The sequence below is a fragment of the Cryptomeria japonica genome, chromosome 1, assembly GCF_030272615.1.
Source record: "Cryptomeria japonica chromosome 1, Sugi_1.0, whole genome shotgun sequence".
Classification (NCBI taxonomy): Eukaryota; Viridiplantae; Streptophyta; class Pinopsida; order Cupressales; family Cupressaceae; genus Cryptomeria; species Cryptomeria japonica.
This window is the reverse complement of record NC_081405.1, coordinates 563807693-563826895: the sequence shown is the minus strand read 5'-3', so window position 1 is coordinate 563826895 and position 19203 is coordinate 563807693. Positions and strand designations below refer to the sequence as shown.

Here is a 19203-nt window from a genome sequence, read left to right as displayed (position 1 = left end):
TGAAGCACTTCCTTTAGTAACTCTCCTCACAACCAAGACTAGTGTAGCTCCCTTAATAGAAAACTTCTTGCAATAGGAGTCAACTTTTGTGGTTTGAGAATGGCTGGTAAGTAGTAGATCCATGTCATTGGAATGGTGCTAAGTCATGTTGATGGGAAGGAGTAGAGCCATGTTGCAAGATAGTAAGTAGGCTAGGAATTGAGTAATAATAGTGTGTTGAGAGAAATGTAGCGTAATTGGTCTATTAACTTTCATATTTAAAATATTGGTATCTAAAGGCCATTTTGTGTTGCTTGTTCCTTGGGTGGGCATGAAAAATGTGGTGATCAACATGGGGGCTCAACAACCCCTAGACCACCTCCCCCCTTGTAGGCATTTGTGTTGAAGGGTGATGAATTCATGAAGAAAAAGAGCAAGGTGCCATCTGTTTGAATAATTGAAGAAAGTACATAGATTGTTTCATGAGTCCCTATGGAGGCAGTGAAATCTTCCTTGGAGTGTTTCTCAGTCTTGACCTCTTGTTGGGAGGAAAGACGATAGATCCAACCTTGATGGAGGATATGATGATTAGTTTCAATCCTTAATTGGTGAGAGCACACTCAACTAGCTAAGGGGAAACCTCAAGCTATGATACTAGTGATGCTGGAGATAGTGAACTTAGTGAATAAAAGAAATCCACCTGTTGCAAGGTGTGCGCCCTTGGTCTCCTTGTGTTGTGCAGCACAACGCTCGGGTTTGTGACATGGCTTAACCGCCTCCTGTGGATTCTATAAGTCTAGTGGTTGTATCGGGCATTAACAGGTCAATCTTTTGGTGCAACGGCAACCGCACTTGTAACAAGTGGTATCAAAGCTTGGTCACAAGTTCAAACCCTTCGCTTGCGTTGGGGGGTGGGAGGGGGGTTGTTGCAAGGTGTGCGCCCTTGGTCTCCTTGTGTTGTGCAGCGCAACGCTTGGGTTTGTGGCATGGCTTAACCGCCTCCTATGGATTCTATAAGTCTAGTGGTTGTGTTGAGCATTAATAGGTCGATCTTTTGGTGCAACGACAATTGTACTTGTAACACCACCATCTATAAGAAATGCTTGGCATAGAAAGCTAGCTTGGTGGTGAGTTTCTCATGGGGGAAGACCTAGGTAGTTTGGATATTCGATTTGATGTTGTCTTTGGTAGTTCTAGTTGTGGGAATGAGCTAGGGGCATCTAGGGAGTATATGAAAGGGGGCAGCCTACCAATAGAGATGCCAATAGAAAGAAGAAACAACCTAGTCTCCAAGTACCAATAGTGCCAGAGTGCTAGAAATGGATATCTCTCATGACTAGAAGTTGAGGCCACAATAGGTTGGAGTCTATGGATGTAGAAAGCAAGTTTGAAGATAGTCTCAAGGTGTACTGGTTGGGTGGCAAATTCAGCTTGGATGATGCTGAGGAATTGTCCGTTTGTATTGATTATATGTTGCAAAATAAGAGTTTAGACCCTCTCAATACAGGCCCATTTAATGACCTCCAAGCTAGGTCCCCAAACCTCTAAACCATATAAAATTGTAGCCTTGATGTTTGTATTAGAAAGGTGCAACATGGACAGGATCCTTTGGAAATGGATCTAGAAACATTAACATTCCAAGATAGAAAGAGAGATAGAGCCCTTGCTAAGTTGCACGTGAGAGGTAGACTTCATTCTAAAGGATAATAAAACTGGACACCAAGTGAGAGGTAGACTTATAGAAAAAATGAAGTCTAGAGAGAAACTGGTTGGAGGTTTTGAAAATCATGATCGTAGTTTTACTAAGGTTGACCACAAGCTATCCAAGTTCATGGAAAGATGCAAGGGTATCAAGTTGTCACTATAAGCCCTTAGTAGAGTATCAAGTTGTCCAAGTTCATAGAAATTTGCAAGGGTATCAAGTGTTTTGCCCCTTGCAACATTGTAAAACTAGTTAACTATGAATTGATATCTGCACACAATTCCTAGTTCCATCTTGACCGTGAGAATCTGTCAAAGTGGATTTATTATTTGGGTTGTTGATAAACATTGACATGATGCTATGCTTGTTTTAATTGATTGTTTCTTGAAAATGGTGATCATTGTTGCGTGTGAGATGACATCAACGTGTTAGAGACATCCAAACTTCTTTTCTAGCATTTCAAGATACCAGGTCTTGATTTGCCAATAATTAAAGTACAAGGGACATCATGATTCACATTGGATGCTACACTTTCAAAATGGTGACAAAATTTGGTTACATCTGCAGAAAATCATTTAAAAGATCACCAACAAAGGTTCAATCATTGCAATATGGTACTTATTCTATATTCTTTATACTTTGAAATGCTAGTGAGAATGCATTTGACATAAATCTTCTCCCATGCTTGGGCATGCATCCTATGTTCAACATGAATTGCTCAAACAATAAATGCCACCCTTGTTTAAGCATCTAATGGTTCAACTTCTATTTGATTTGGATCCTATACACTTTATTCCAACAAGAAAGGATGAACTAATCAACAACACCTCTGAAGACAGTCATCATTAAACTAACTTCTTGTTGTGAGTGGCGATGAAGAAAAATCATTTAAACTTAAGATAAATTGTATACTTTCTTAGCAACTGTAAGTGCAGTTTCTTCAATTGGCTATCCAAAAGGTGTGACCATTGCTTTTTAAGAGTTGGCAAATAATTTGAGCACAAGTCAGTTTTGTAGCTTCAAGGAAATTCCTTTTGAGATTTGCAATATATGAGTGCTAGCATTTCTTAACTTGGAAACTTCACAACACTAGTACCATCGTGGAATCCACATCATTATCTTGAGTTCCATATTTGCAAGAAGTCAAAACTGAGGCATTGATGTAACACATATTTTTGTAAAGGGACAAGTGACGATTCATGTTCCAGGTCAAGAAATGGTTTGAGCAATTCAAACAGTTGTTATTTCAGAGTGTTTATTTGAGTTTCTTGGACAGGTGGAGGGGGTAGCTAATATACAATTATACACACAGACACAACAAAACAATAAACAAAATTTAAATACAGAATAAAAAACACAGCTGATAATTGGTAATTCAATGTCAATTACATGAATATTATAATAGCATTACAATGTTTGAAAGTTATATCGCATTCAGATTTCCACCAGCCACAAAACAAATACATTGTTAGTAACAGATAGTATATACAAAGACAATGAAATTTTCTAGGAGCACTCTCTTCACTAGAGCTTTTAGATAGAAATTCTAGAGAAATTCAATATGAAATTGAATACTAGAATACATGTATTTAAACAAACAGAGAGTTTGCAGTCTGTCAACAAACCTTCTAATCAAAATCCTATGTGTAGTCCAGCTGAAACATATTCTACAGTTTAAGATTCTGAAAACACTGAAATTTTCCCCTTCAAAATTTTAAGCATTGGTAATTTCTGTGATAGCTGAGATGTCACGGGGATGGCAGGATTAGCAGGCCATTTCCCTGGGACACACAAGCATGTGAATGGATCCCCACCTTGGGGAGACATCCTGAGGATGCTCCCTTCTTTTAATTTTATTGGAATGGGGAGGGCACATTTTGTCCCACTGACCCCATCCTTGAAACATCCCTCGCTCCCAAAATTGCATAAAAATCACAGGGATGTGTTGTGACCTAATCACACATCACCCCATTTCGAATGGGGACCCCCTACTTTTTTAGGTCCTCTTGGTCTTTTGGTTTTGGTTCTTTGGGTCTTTTCGCAGCAATCCCTTTAGTCTCCTCAGTCTGCAAGTGTTTTGATGAAATTTGATCAAGTTTGCAAGTCGTTTGAGCGAATTTGTCTAAGTTTGGAACTTGTTTTGTCTATTTCAAATGGGGACCCCCTACTATTTTAGGTCCTCTTGGTCTTTTGGTTTTGGTTCTTTGGGTCTTTTCGAAGCAATCCCTTCGGTCTCCTCGATCTGCAAGTGTTTTGATGAAATTTGATCAAGTTTGCAAGTCGTTTGAGTGAATTTGGCTAAGTCTGGAACTTGTTTTATCTATTTTAGGGTTTTGCCCTTCAGACTTAGGTTTGAGGTCTTTTCCTTAGGGTTTTGGAAAATCTGAACATTGCAATGAAGTCAGGGTCTTCAAGGAAGCTACTAGTGAAATTTGAGCAAATTTTGAGTACTTAGTATTTTTAGTAAGTTTCACCGCGTCCCGGATTGTCTTTATTTGGCCAAACATCAAACTCACTATTTTTAGTAGTTTTTATTTTTAGTAATTTTTATTTTTAGTAAGTGTCATCCTATCCCGATTTGCCCATATTTAGGTCCATCTTAGGTAGTGGTCATGACACTGAAGGTAGAGCATTCCTGAAAATCTTTGTTTGAATCCAAAAAGCTGAAAAAGTAGACAAGTGTTAAGGAAAATGGCTAAGTGTGGAGTTCTTTCCTGAAGTGGAAAAAGCATGAAAAATATTCTAAGGCAGAGAAATTCACTTCAATCCAAAAGTGGCATCCAAATCTTGAAAAGTGAAAAAATGGCCAAGTCAGGGAGGAAAATAAAAAAAATCCTTTACCATGGTCAAAGTGGATTCCAAAGGAGGATGGGTGCCAAATGAGGATTTTCCTCCAAAACAAAGAATTCTTCACATCATGAAAATGGCGCTCTATCTTGGGAATGGGTGCCAAATGTGGTTAATGGAAGAATTTTCCTCCAAGTATAAAATTCCTGCAAAGCATGGTTTTAGCGCCCAAGTAAGGATTGAGGCGCCAAATAGGGGTATAAGAGGAAAATTTCCTAAGGCAAAGAATTCCTATAGAGCATGGTTTTAGTGCCCAAGTTAGAGTCATGGTGCCAAATAGGGGTAGTGGAGGAAAAGCAAGGCAATTTCAAAATTCCTCCATAATGTCAAAAATGCACTCTAGCTTGGTGAAGGGTGCCAAAATAGGGTGGGGAAGGAATTTCCTTCCAAGCAAGATAATCCTCCATCGCATGAAAAATCCGCCCAAGTCAATGCATGAGTGCTAGAATGAGGTAGTGGAGGAATTTTCCTCCAAGGCCAAAAATCCCGAACATTGTCAAAATGTTACCCAAGTCTTGGTTAGAGCGCTAGAGTGGGTGTTAGGAGGTATTTTTCCTCAACACCAAAATTCTTGCACAAGGTGGATTTAGCGCCCAAATCGAGGGCAGAGCACCAGATAGAGGTACGGAAGGAATTTCCTTCCAAGTGTGAAATTCCTTCAGGAGTTGAAATTAGCACCCAGTCCAGGAAAGGAGCGCCAAAGTGAGGAAGAGGAGAATTTCCTTCTCCAAAGACAAATTCTTGCATAGTTCAAAATTCCCCAAGGACAAAATTTCTTTCAAGGATAAAATTGAGAATGGAATTCCAGGCAAGGGAGAAATAATTTCAAAATTCCGCCAAAGATGAAGATATTCCAAGGCACAGGAAAAATTGGCCAAGAGAGAATTTTCTCTCCTGAATTTCAGAGCTCAAAAAATGAAAAAGTTCCTAAAAAATAGGAAAAGTGATTGATTGACAAAAATCTCCTTTAGAACAAGATAAACTCAAAAACACGAAAAAATTTCTTTCAGGATAAAAAAATTCTCTCCAAGAATTTTCTCTCCAAAAATTTAGACGAGTAGGATTTCTTTCCAAGTGGACAAAATTGACAAAATTCCTTCAGAAAAGGAGAATCTTTCAAAATATCCTTTTCAATCCAGAATGGAAAGATTTTCACAATCAGTGAGTTGGCGACATGCAAAGGGAATATTCTACGTTTATGACACATAATTTAAGAAATTATGGAAATTTTCATTTTGAACTCAACTTTGATCACGGGACCTGCTTGCATGGCGAGTTGTCGAGGGAAACATGACACATTTTAAATGTAGTTGCCAATTTTAACCTTTTGCCAACTTAGCTGTTTGGTAAAGAAATTCTATTTAAATTTTAAACGATGGATTGGAATTCATTTCTCACATAGGTTTTTGGAGAAATTCGAAGTTAGAAAGAGGTGGAGAAAAGTTAGAAGCAAAGAATTTATTATTTTTTCAGAAGTTCTTGTTCGTAGAGGTTCTATTTTATTCCAAATTGGAAATTTAGATGTTGGAATTCCTTCTTCATCAATTTATTAAATTCCTTATAATGATTTTTATGTTAATTTATTTTGTTTTGTAGGAATGGCAGAATCCAACAAGGCTGAAAGCACTTCCCGACAGGGGCAGATCAAGAATGAGCTCAAAGGATTCCTTCCAGAACCAAAGTTATCTTGAAGTGGAAGGAAATCAGCGACACCAACTTAGGAACTTTCCAGCTGGGAGTGTTCCGGAACAGGATTTTTGGAACAGCTAGACGTGCTCTGTCAGCCATTGCTATCAAGTTTGTCAAGAGCGGAATTGTTTCAACTGCTGGCTTCTCTCCAGCCATTCATTGCCCAAAGCTAATTTTGGAGTGTGCAAAGCATTATAATCCTAAAAGAAGAGTAATTTTGGCATCAGATGGCAAACTTTTGGCTAACTTGACCGCGGAAGCTATCGGAGAGACATTCGGGATTCTAGCATACCAATCCATGACTTACAGAACCAAGGATAGAGCTACGATGATATATGATGCTGGCATGGAAAGATGTGCTGAGATAATCAACAAAGTCTGGCTGCAGAAGTCAAGGCCACATATTTCCAAGATGCCCAAACAAATCACCAATTTTGACTTCAAGCAAGACTATGCTGATCTAGTGATGATGTTAAGTAGGATTGTGGAATGTCCACATGCCTTCATGTTCGAAACATGGATGTTTTTCTTCATCAGTGAAGTAATGGAAGGCAATGGGATAGTGGATTGGGTAAGATTGATCAACCACTACTTGCATGAGTAGCTGAACGATTTGAAGCAAAAGCATACCCAATCTTTTTACATGAGTTCATATGTCATCTATTCACTAGCAAGAATGGGAAAATTTGATGGCTTGCCAAGAAAGGGACCCATGGGATGTGGACCAAGTCAATTGAAGGTTCATGAATGCTATCCATAGTTACATCTGTACAACACTGCATCTTTCAAGTTAGTCAACGACACCTTCACCATGCATTTAACTAGATTATTACAAGATGAACCCCATACAAGATTGTCACAGGCAGCTAGAATGTCGATATAGAAATACAAAGCTTGATATATTCTATTCCCAAAGTGTACGTAATCTGGGTCCAAGGATTCTCTTTTTTGCCGCATAAGCTATTGAGGTATCTGACAGACAAAATGGTACTGTTGGAGCTCACCAAATAGTTGATTGCCTACGACAAAATTCAGAAGAAGAAGCTCTCAATTGAATTTCCTATTGTTGTAGGTGATTATATAGAAATGGTCTGACATTGGTGGCAGTTGAGAATTGCATAGATGAATAGGCATTTTATCACTTGACATCCCAAACGACCAGATCCTACTTTGATTCGTACAACAAAATAAGGATGGTTGTTAGAGTGAAGTTCAAGCACAAATTCCACATGGAGGACTACTGGGCTAACGCCAAGGATGATCTTGAAATTTGAAAGAGAATGTTCTCCAGGTTGTCCCTTGACATGATCAAACTTTGTGAAGTAATTCAGGTGTTGGATCAGGTCAAGGAGGATGGGAATGTAGTTCAACTAGAATTTAAAAATTTGAAGGATAGGCCTATTCAGGTTCCGGATTGGTTGGAGCCAAAAATTGATGAACTGGATGTTTTGACTAGACCAGTCCGAAAGTTCACCAGGCATTGGATTGATTAGCATATCACGAGGCTGAAGGTTGGAAATGTTTGCCTGATTTACCAATTAATGGGAAACCTGGATTCCAATAGTGAAGCCACAGGGGGGTCATCTCAAGCCAAAGCTAAAGAAGGAGAAATTTCGCAAGCAGAAGCTGAGCAAAGTAAAGAGAAGAATGTTCCTAAGAAGGTGCGAACAAAGAAGAGAAAGGAAGTCCAGCCAAAAAAGCCTCAGCAGAAAAGGCCGAGGGTAGAGGAAGCACAATCGCCAGCTAGTTCGTCCAGTGTGCAAGAAGTTGAGATGTTTGCACATGAAGTCCCAAGGAATCAGCCACAACACAATGTTCCTGGTAATGTACAAGCCCAAGACATGCTCAGCATTAGTGTTTCTCACAGGCCTGTTCAACTAGAAATTCAAAGATAGGAACTTCCTCCCAATCCAGAACAATAGGACCGAGATGGTTTTGTAGAAACAATTCTTGGAGACTTGGAGGGAGTTTCTCAGGAGCAAGTGCACATGGAAGTTCAGGATCAGCCAACAGCCGCTCCAAACTGGTTGACGGAAAGGATGAGAAGAGAACCAGAAGAAGAAATGGAGGAATTGGAAAAACTTTTGAGTAGAATTGACAAACCAGAAGAGAAGAAGGCAGCTAGGAAGTTTTCAAAGATTACAAGGGATGAGTCAGGATCTAGAACATTACATTTGGCTTAGCCTAGAATAGATAAAGATAGAAGTGAAATCATTCCCGATGAGTATGTGATCAGAGAAGTCAATTTAGGGCATGCTTCCACAGCATAGGTGGTGGAAGATTTTGATGATTCTTCCTTGGCAATGAAGGAACAAATGAAAAAGATGAAAGAAAAAATTAAGAAGTTGAAGGGCGAAAATAGGGCTTTATGTGAATATGTGCGGAGTTTTAAGCATCCACTTAGAGAGGAAGATCCATTCTTTGTACTTACCTCCTCACTTCCTAAGGAATCTATTGATGGCATTGAAGAAGTTAGGAAAAGAGCTCAATGCTCTAAGGAGTGGGTAGAAGATGTCTTTGCTTCAACTGGAAAATTCATCGAAGACTTGACTCAGTTTCAATGGAGGATTGGGGATATCTTGAACAAGCTGGAGATTGCGGATAGTTCATGGGAGGATGTGCATATTTACCAAGCCTTGACTATTATGCGACTAATAGCATTAGTGAAAATTCCTAGATAGACGTTGATTGATGGGAAGGTTGTCCAGGAGAATGATGTTTATGACTTCCCATAGTGGTTCTATGCTATCTGCCTTGGAAAGGAATCTTTTGAAAGATTTAGCAAGGAGTCTACATCTTTGAGGGACTCAGTCAGGAAAATACAAGGAGAAGTCCTCAACACAGTTGAGGTATTATTTGCTAGAAGGTTGATTGAGGATGAGTTAATAGTTGACTTCTTGAAGGGCAGGTTACATGAATATTTCTTTGTCGAATCATTTTCCAAGGCACATCTAGAAAATGTTTCCTTGTTTTCCAACACGATGCCGAAGACTTAAGAGGCAACGACAGATTGGGAGAAGTTTTTCTCCAAGTGCAAAGAGGATATTTCCTTGTTGGAATTCCAGATGGAGAATGTGCCAAGTGTCCCCGTAGGGGAATTGGAGGCTGTCATTGCTAGATTCATTGCATTCGCAATTAATGAGCGAGATAGTGGTCGTCCAATTCTAAACGAGAATCTTTTGATTGCATGAGGTAGTGGCGCATTCATTGTTAAAATATTTTACCAAGTGGCGGTTGAGTCAATGCATGGTGAAGATAATGGAGCATTTATTACATGGTGGGGCATAATGTGCGATTTATTGCATGATGGAGTATTTATTACACATTGGGCAAATTTGAAAGAAGTGGTGCATTTAATGCACAATGGATGCCATTTTTGGCAGGAATGTAATTTATTGATAGTGGATATGATGGGTCATTAATGTTTATTCCCACCTTGTTGCATCATGTGTGGAATAGTTTGGGTCAAACCCTAATTAGGGTTTTCATGTAATCAAGGCTGAAGGCCTATATAAGGGGGTGACCCCTTAATTTGTAAAGGGGGAGATTGTATGAGATTGTTGCGATAAGCTATTGAAGTAATAAACTGTAATATTGTTCTTTGATGGTGTATACTTGTCTTATTTCATAGCTTGCATGGTTTCACTTTCCTCACTTAGAGTAGACTTATTTCAAGCACTTGGGTGAACGAAGTTGGTTGCAATGTTCTAAGGAGAAGATCGTATTCTCATGCCTTTTGTTGGTCGATGATTTCTATCAACGGTGCAAGATTGGACTGAGCCATTTTTATGTGTGTGCTTAACCTGAATTGTTGGATGAACATTGTTCTCTGATGGTGTTCATCGGCGGTTTAGAATCTTGTAAACACATCCACTAAAGATTGCACCAGTTTCATGTAGTTGTCTGCTAGTGGTGAAGTGAAGCACGGTTGATCCTATCCTAAACATTGCTATCTATTGAGTTCTTAGTTTTAGAGTAGCTTTTTCTAAACCCCATCCCTTTTACTTTCAGCATTATGCAATCGAAAAGTCCAAAAAAAGGGCCACTCATAGCCAAATCATTTGTGAAAAATCTCGTTGAAAGTTATAAATGTCTAAATCTTCTTCGAAGTGTGCGTAAGTCCCCTTGGATTACCAGCTACATCACCACATGAGCCTATATCCACACGAAGTTGCTAGTATGCAGTCAAAACCTTGGAGTCATCGTATGATCTTCCTGAATCTTAGCATACATTTTGGCTTTGATCAAGAGAGGATAAGGTAGCCGTTGGGAAACTTTATTCTATGTTGGGCGTGGTTACAAAACGCACGTCAACATGACGCATCCCTGGCATACACTGGTAAATGATGCTGCTTGGAACCAAAAGGTTTTTTAATTGTAACCATTTGTTCTATAGCTCACGTTTGTTTGATTCCTGTGGGGTTGGACATTATATGGATTCATTTGGTAACATGCATTATCAATGCTAAATGATACATCTTTGGATTTGGTCCATGGGTATACACAGTTTTGGTTTCTAAGTCCAACATTATGCACTTGTATAATTTCTTGTTTGTGATGAATAGAAGAGCTATATTGCTAATTAGCTAGACCCATCTAGTTAGCTATATTTGTGTTTCTATATGTGTTATAATTTCTATTGCATGTTCTATATAACCTGCAGGGTAATTAGCTAGACTCATCTGTTTGTTAGTCTAAGTTGTCTGCCATGCAAACCTTGGGCATGTACCAACAGTTTGCCCTCTAGTGATAGGAAGATATCATCTTGATGTGTTGTCCAGAATGTGGTTGTTTTTCTAACCCTGTTTGGATCAACATGAGATTTCGAGTGCTGGCAGATCAGGCCAAGTGCATGCAAAGCATTTGAGAACTGGGAATGCAATTGTACATCAATTAGGAAAGCATATATGTGCGAGTTTAACTATGTGTTTGTGCAGTTTTCTAGAATGTGGTTGGAATTTTGATCAACATGAGAAAGTCCAACTGCTGGCAGAATTAGGCTAAGTGCACGCAAAGCAATTGAGAAATGGGCATGTATACCTCAATTAGTAAACTGTACATAAAGGAGTTTAGCCATATGTGTCTCTACAATTTGCACAGAGTCATCAAGGGTGACCTGAGTTGAAGTAAGGAGTTTCATCATCTCTTCTGTCTAATATTCTTGTTCTAACATTATTTCCAGTCAAAATATGCACATGGAGATTACCTTTCCCACATAAAGGATCTCACTCAGTGTATAAAGGCTCTGCCCAATTTTTAAGATCACACTACAGGTAGAGAAAGTTTCTGCAGTAGATATGAAACATTTTTATTAGTTAAAAGGCTTAGTAGCACATGTAATCTTGATTACGTTGCTTATTTGATTGTGTTTTATGTGAACTATTGAACGTCTGAAATGGTGTGTACTATTTTTTTTTTCAATAAGTAATGGTGTGTACTATTTTACATGAATTATTTGGATGGTTAAAAAGTTTTGGGGGTGATCTTTGTTTTTTTTATACTGCATTGGATTGAGATTCTTAAATTCCTAAAATTTTAGTGTAATGTGCATGGAATACAACTACAAGTGATGTTAATTTCAACTATAAAATAATTTATTCATGTATTGACTTATGTTGTGCTTATTCTTTCGTGCCAAGTTATGTGCATGGAATACAAGTGATGTTAATTTCAAGTATAAAATATTTTATTCATGTATTGACTTATGTTATGCTTATTCTTTCATGCCAAGTATCTGAAACCTGCGTGGTTTGATGAGTTTTTCAGTTCTCAATTCAGAAATCTTCAATTTTCAATGTAGAAGAGTATGTAATTTGCAAGACACTTGCAGCTGATATACGTGGTGCTCTCCATTTCTGCAGGTATGGTAGTTTTGTATCTTCACTGATAGAGGCTGGCCTATGGGAGAGTGGGGATGACAAAGTTTTGTTGAGAAGGTAGGGAAGTTGGGAAGAACATTGATCCCTGTTGCAGTTTTGTACAAAAAATTAGTAAAGTTCAAAAAATCTAATAAGTCACCTAGCCATTCACAGTTGATCAGATTTCAAATTCTTTTGATACCTTGGAAATCTTAGGTCACAAATAGTAGATTCTCTTGATACCTTGGGAATCTTAGGTCACAACTAGTTGGTCACTGTGCAGTGGGTGTAACTCCTTAAACTAATTATTGGATTTCAAAATTGCTTAATGCATCAGTAAGCTTGGGATAAGTTCTACAACCACAATGCTTCACATAAGCTTTCTGTTGTGATAAGCAATTTCAAAATTCCTAGCAAGATGGCCTACTTTTCCAGTATTTATGAAATTTTTATCCCGAACTGCCACATGTATCAATCATTTGCTTCTATGTTAGTGAGGAACTATTAAAATATGGCAAAAATTTTAATGTCTTTTAAATTCTCTACTCAGTATCAATTTAATTATTTAACTAACCCACAACGCAGCATTACCTATAAGTTATCTTTCAATCTCAAGATTTACCTATAAGAACTATAACTTATAAATCACAATTGATTAACTTCTAATTATTTTTTTGATCTTTAAAAACAAACAGGAATTCACAGTCCATATTCATAAAGATTTAGACCTTACTTTCATATGCTTTCCAATCTTTATTGTACCTTATTGAATCTTTGTATTGCTTAACCTCTGATTCCTGTTGAAATTCTGCTCCTTTCAATGTGTAAAAAGCTAATGCTCCTCTAGTATGTGGATAATGAGTTCGATAAGTCGTGTTTTTAATATCTACCTAACCTGTTCTTAATTCTATTCTCAGTTATTTAATAATAGCAATTTTATTTTTCTTAATTCTCCTCTTTAATTATTCCCCAAATCTGATCCTTTGATCTTCCTAAAACATAGGTTTATTTTATTCTTGGGGGTCTCCAATTAAATATCTTAGGTGTAGGGCAATTTAATTGCAAGTTTCCAAGTTTTCTGCAACTTAGTGTGAATGTAAATCAAATAAAATAAATAGCAAATACCTAGCTATTTGTGCATTCTTCTCATCATCTTGCATGTTTTACCTTTATTTCTTCATGGTCTTGTATGTTTATCGTGAATTTTAGATCTAGAGTCTTTCTGCAAATTGGCAATCTTGTAACTGCTAATTTTGAATTCTGTTAGCAGTTTCACGACATTGTGATATGATATGCAAAACTTATGTTGGGGAAACTAAAAGTTAGGGTGTCAACATATAGCCAAAACTTGAGTTTGTTGGGGAAACTAAAAGTTAGGGTGTCAACATTGCCAAAACTTGAATGTATTAGATCATGTCCAAGAAATTCAAAGATTATGGTAGGACATGGGTAAATAGGGATAGATTCATATAAAACATTTTCTTAAATGATTCTTTACATTTTAATGGAGGTTGTTCAATAGACTTTGAATTGCTATGGAGTCTGCTATTCTCTGTCATTAGCTCCGTGAGATGGCATAGACAGCAAACTGCTATGTTCAGTTATGTTTAGCATCAGCTGTGTTCTGATTTGGCTGTCTATCTCACCTTTTTTGGCTATGGGGCCTGAAATTTGAAAATCTACACACAAAATAGCCAGTTTCCGTACGGCATACTTATATCTTACAGATGCTTGATCTGGTCAGTTATCCCAATAATTGTTTAATCCTCATTTATACTGGAGTTGATATATTTGCAAATTCCATGGAGTTCTTTTGAATTTACCAAAAAAGTTGGACATGAATTAAGAGGATCACATAGGCAAACAAATGGTTATTTCGTCATTTTCACACAGGTAAGACCGCTCTAATGTGTCTTTGGTTCTATACTTGCTCTATCACAGAAAATAGATTGATCCGTACTCTGAAAACATGGAGTGTTTAGTTGCTTTGTAATAGGCTCCTAGCTGGTGGTCCTTGTAGTAGTCCAGGATGGTAGATCTCATTTCTATATCTTTTACTGAAAAAAAATATTTTGGGTATTAAAAATGTATTTTGATATATGAGATTGATGATTAAGAGGTATTGCTCTTTTAAATCTACTTGCATGCAGGTTGTTGGAGACAAATGCATCTAATGAAGAAGCTGTTGACTGGGATGATCTTGTGAAGGGCAGGTAGGTATTATGCTTCTTTCTGCATATGACCGTAAAGAAGCTTATCCTGAAAAGAAAATTTATAGCACTCTCTAACTAAGGATTGATTTGAATGGATTAGGTCTGGTGAGATTTGCAAGAAGCGTTGGAAGCAGATGGTAAGACAATTGGGGGAGCCTCGCAACAAGCAATTATTTGAAAAGATTGATTTGCTAGTAAGGCGATATGCACCTGAACTGATGGAGTAGAAGGCATTGAACTGTCAGGTGGAAAGACAGGCAGTAAATTATTGTTGCACATATTACAGATGATGCAAGTGTCATTACATTTGAAATTTGAGATGGAGAGACCTTACAGGTACCAAACTAATCTTGGATGTCTTTTACACAAGGCTTCAGCTCCTCCAGACATTTAAGTTCTGTTGGTAATAAGCTGCGGAAGTAGGATATAGGAAATATGAAATTCAGTGTAGTGGATTGGACTTTACAGTAGTGGACATAGTATCTGTGCAAAATAGTATATATTTTATATCAATGTCTTTCATATCGAGTAATAGAAGGATATGTAAGTCCTTTAACTGGAACAATTGAGCTTTTGCAATCATTAATGGCTTAAGATATGTTAATTGTGTCGATCATTTTTCAGAGCTCTATTTCTTGTGGGCGTGAAACTATTTATGTTTGATCTTAGATTGTTCTTGATATATTATACTCTATATGTGACAAAGGATGGTGGGACATGTTACAGGGATAGTAGTTCAGGTCTTTTTTTGGGTACTACAATACACACATATATGGAAACTCAAACTTTTACAAGTTTAGCTATGTGTCGCATCAAATTTAAGTTTAGACATTCATATAATCTACATATCTATAATAGTATAGCAGCAATAAAAATAGATATTTTTGATTTCGTTATTCAACATTTTTGTCATTTCAGTATAGAAATATATAGTACTACTACTAAGTTCAACTATGCCTTATTTGGGCTATTAATATCAAAAGAGCTCTTTGAATTTGGGCCACTCCGTATATCAAGCTAGGGATCATCCATTGTAACCGTAACCAAACACAATTCTTTCCCATGTCAATTTGTCTAGCAATTTTATGATCAACATCCTAGTGTGTGGTTGAAGTTCGTTGATGCTTAGGAGTTTTCTGATCTTGAAGTTTGAAGGCATTTAGAATTGCAACTAGCTTCCTCATATGTGTAGAGGTAAAGTTTGTTCCTGTTGGGCAGGTGGATGAAGCTATAAGTGAACCAATTCTTTTTTGTGGCAGAGTGGTAAGATGATTTAGCTTTGTTGTATCCTTCCCATGCCATTTCCAGCACTGAATAGGGTTCCTTTTGTGCAAGAGTGGCCCTATAAGCCCTAACCTCCTGTTTATTAATTGTAGGATGTTGAAGATTGACGATTTGAATGCACTACCCACAAAGTTTGCTTACATCTTCAATGTCCTACATCTTTCATAAACATCGAGAGGAGGGCCTTCAATGCATAAAGTTGGGTTTAAGAGCATAGGTAGCCATACGAAGATGGGTGCTTCTTGTCTTCTACCTCTTCATCACAATTGCTTTGATCTGATTGTCATAGAATTTATATTTAGGGTCCCTATTGAGAGTGTATTGAACAACACATGAAACGATAATAGCAAATATATTTACAAGCAATAGTTAACAAATTGAAAAAACTAAGAAAGATAATGAAAAGACATAAAATTGAATGCTTTTTTTTTTTCAAAAACAATAATGAAATATAAAATACTAAAATTAATTACAAATATATTAAATAAAAATATCTTACCTTAGTGGATTACCAATCATCATCAAACACCTTTTGTCTTACCTTCTTCCTTTTTATTTTGATTCGACCCACTTATTCTACTCTTCACAAATCACCATGGATTGTTGAGCCTCTCACTTGTCTAAAATCCCCTCGCAAAATGAAATAGTTAGCATATCAATTATTCACTAGTTTGAGGAATTCATTTTTTGATATATCTCAAATAATGCAAGTGATATGTGGTGGTCATATACAAATTTTGCGTCTCTACCTTTGACCATCACCACCACCCTCATTCATTCTATTTTTTAATGTTTTTCAAAGCATTGCTCAAAGCATTTCCACAACATTGATATCAAAATATGTGTTTGAAGCATTCTTAATCATCAAACTATTCAACTTTTAAGCATGCACCAAAAATGTCACAAGACTAGAAGATCGAACCTCTTCTATGCCCTTACCAAAAGTTGGAAATTTTAATGTGTTTTTTTGTTTTGTTTTCCAAAGAAATAAATAGCTCTAGAAAGTATGAACAAATTGGAGATGTAACCATAATATTATGGAGTGGTTGATGTCAAGTATTAGTTCAACCATTCTTGACAATAGAGCATATATCATGATCCATGTTTATCTCATGACCTACATCAACATGGTCACCTTTGCATATTGTATTTCAAGGAAGGAGATGCAAAATGTATGTTCTCTAAGGGGTGCTAAGAGGATCCAATTGTATCTATTTTTTCAATGTCTTTGAAATAAGTAGGTTGTGCCACAAGAAATTTGATGACATGGGCATAAAATAGTTTAGCTGTCAAATCATGGCCATCTTCATGTGCTTGCAAATTGAACAAACTTGCAATATTTTCACTTGTAATGGAAGTGACCTTCCTATTCTCTCTATTAGAACTCTTTGCCTTACTAGCAACAATTGATACTTTAGAATACTCTAGAATAGATGGCATGGGTGCACATCTAGTTTTTGTTTTACTTCCCCAAACTAACTTTGCCATTTCAATCCTCTTAAAACTTTATTTCCCCACAAACTCTAACCTTATGTACACTCTTAATAAATTGTGACCTACCCTACTATAATTCCCATGAAAATTAATATTGCATACATGACATAACTAATGCTTGTTTTTTATATTGATAAATGAGATTAAAAGGAACTAAACCCTTGTACAACAAAATAGCCAAAAGGTGAATGAAACATGTACCATGAGCAATGAGACAAAGTAAATTGTTAGACAAAGAAGAGTGGGATGCAATTGTAGCCAAGTTACCAAAAAAACTACAATAAAAAAGATAAAGCTAGGACTCTCGAGGTACCACTTCGACAATACTATACCTACTCCAATTGACTTCACACTGTTCATTGTAGTACGAGTTTAAGAGAAAGATTTAGGAATACCTTTCTTTCTCCTAACAATAGTTTAAGAGATGTCCTATAATTCCTTGGAACTTAGATTTCTTGATCTTGGGTGGTTATTTGCATAGCCAAATCTTACAAGGTATTAGAGTAGTTAAGGGCCATTGGTTACTTTCTTTGGGAGATTGAAGATTGTAGATCTTGCATTTTCATGAAACATTTAGCATACTCTTCTTTTGCATCTTTAGATGATTTGGAAAATTAAAGAAGTGTGATAAAATTAATAAAATTTATGGGGGTTTCTCTTTTTGCCTTTGTATTGTAGGTGCACTTTAGAAGATAGGTGGAACAAACTTGAGCTCCCCATTGCATCCAGAAAGTTAGTTTTGCCTTTGTCGCATATTGGTTGAATATTGAAGGCCAAATCTACAAGGTTTTGCCTTTGCGAGGTGGTTGCCAGATCTAGTAGTTACTTGTCATTTCAAAATATATTGGGGTAAATCAAGCACCACCATTGTGTCTAAAAGATCTAAAAACCCATAGTCAAATTGTCAAAATCACATCACTTTGCCTTGGCACTTTAAAGAATTTTTTAATCTCAATTTTGTATGGATCATACAATTGTGTACCATACAATATAGTTATGCAAAATATTCTTTTTTGTGCGATGTTGGCAAATGAGGTATTGCGCAAGAAGTTTTTGATTTAAATTTTTTTTTTTTTTGTTGTTGTTGCTAGTAGTAGCTTTGGCAACCAGTCCACCGCTAAGGATACATGCAGCTACTGGATGGCTTGTCACAACATAGCTACCCGTGGCTAACCACCCCTTCTTTGCCCAAGTGTTGCCAAATCACCTCCACTTGTTGCACCACCAGGGTGCAACCCTTAAAACACCTACCCAATCCCATTGGTAGTTTTGTTTACTATAGTGGTTTCATAATACATAAGTGGTTTTAGAGAATTTTGATAATGGTATGGGAATATTCCTAGACCTCTAAGCACATTTCTATACTTTTAGAATATTTAGCTAGTTGTCGTCATTGGGCGTCGCACTAATTTTAGTAAGCCCTTCCTCCAACTTAGCCCACCTCACTTCTAGACTACTTGGTTTTGTAGTTCAATTTTGGAGGGCGGTATCTTTTGAGCATATGACCTTTTTTTGAGCAATTTTATTTATTTATTTGGCCTCTTCTTTTCACGCTTTTGGTATATGGTTTTAGATTTTGATGCCCAAATTTTTTAGAATTTGTAATTTGTCACAAGTGATGTTGCATAATTCCTATTTTGGAACCTTATGAGGCTTCATTTGGGCTCATATGGACTCCTTTTTTGGTGCAAAGGTCTTGAAAATGCATATTTTTCCTGGACTTGATAGCGGTGTTATTGATTTTTACTCATTCAAATTAGAAATTGTATTTTCAACACACTAGTTTTATTTTGACAATTGCAAAACATTGAAATCATATTTGTTTAGAGGGAGTGCTTTTATTGAGTATCAATCGTGCTCTCCACTCTAGGAATAGGTCATCCTAAGTTCCCTCTGTTAACTCTACACAACAATGCAACTTGGAAACAACATGCATGTAGTGCTTGAATGAGTGTGGGCTAGACAACTTATATCTTGCCATTTGTTTCCAAACTAAAGGATTCTAAAGAAAAGATGGCATGACTCATTCAAAATATGAAGACACTTGATGTAGGAGCATTCATGGTGTAGGGGCTATCCTCATCAACTAAAAATATATTTTATTTTTAATTTTCTAAAGTTTAGTCTAATAAATGTT

At 36.9% G+C, this 19203-nt stretch overlaps 1 protein-coding gene across 1 annotated transcript in view; it reads left to right on the top strand.

The window, feature by feature from the left end:
• The window catches only part of LOC131043951 (uncharacterized), a 153411-nt gene extending 138507 nt beyond the window's left edge, over positions 1-14904 (top strand). Inside the window, exons 7-9 of the mRNA XM_057977210.2 lie at positions 12079-12153; positions 14226-14288; positions 14389-14904. Coding sequence (XP_057833193.2) covers positions 12079-12153; positions 14226-14288; positions 14389-14515 — 265 coding nt within the window. The 3' untranslated portion in view covers positions 14516-14904. The remainder of the gene's footprint in view (positions 1-12078; positions 12154-14225; positions 14289-14388) is intronic.
• Positions 14905-19203: the final 4299 nt, after the last annotated feature.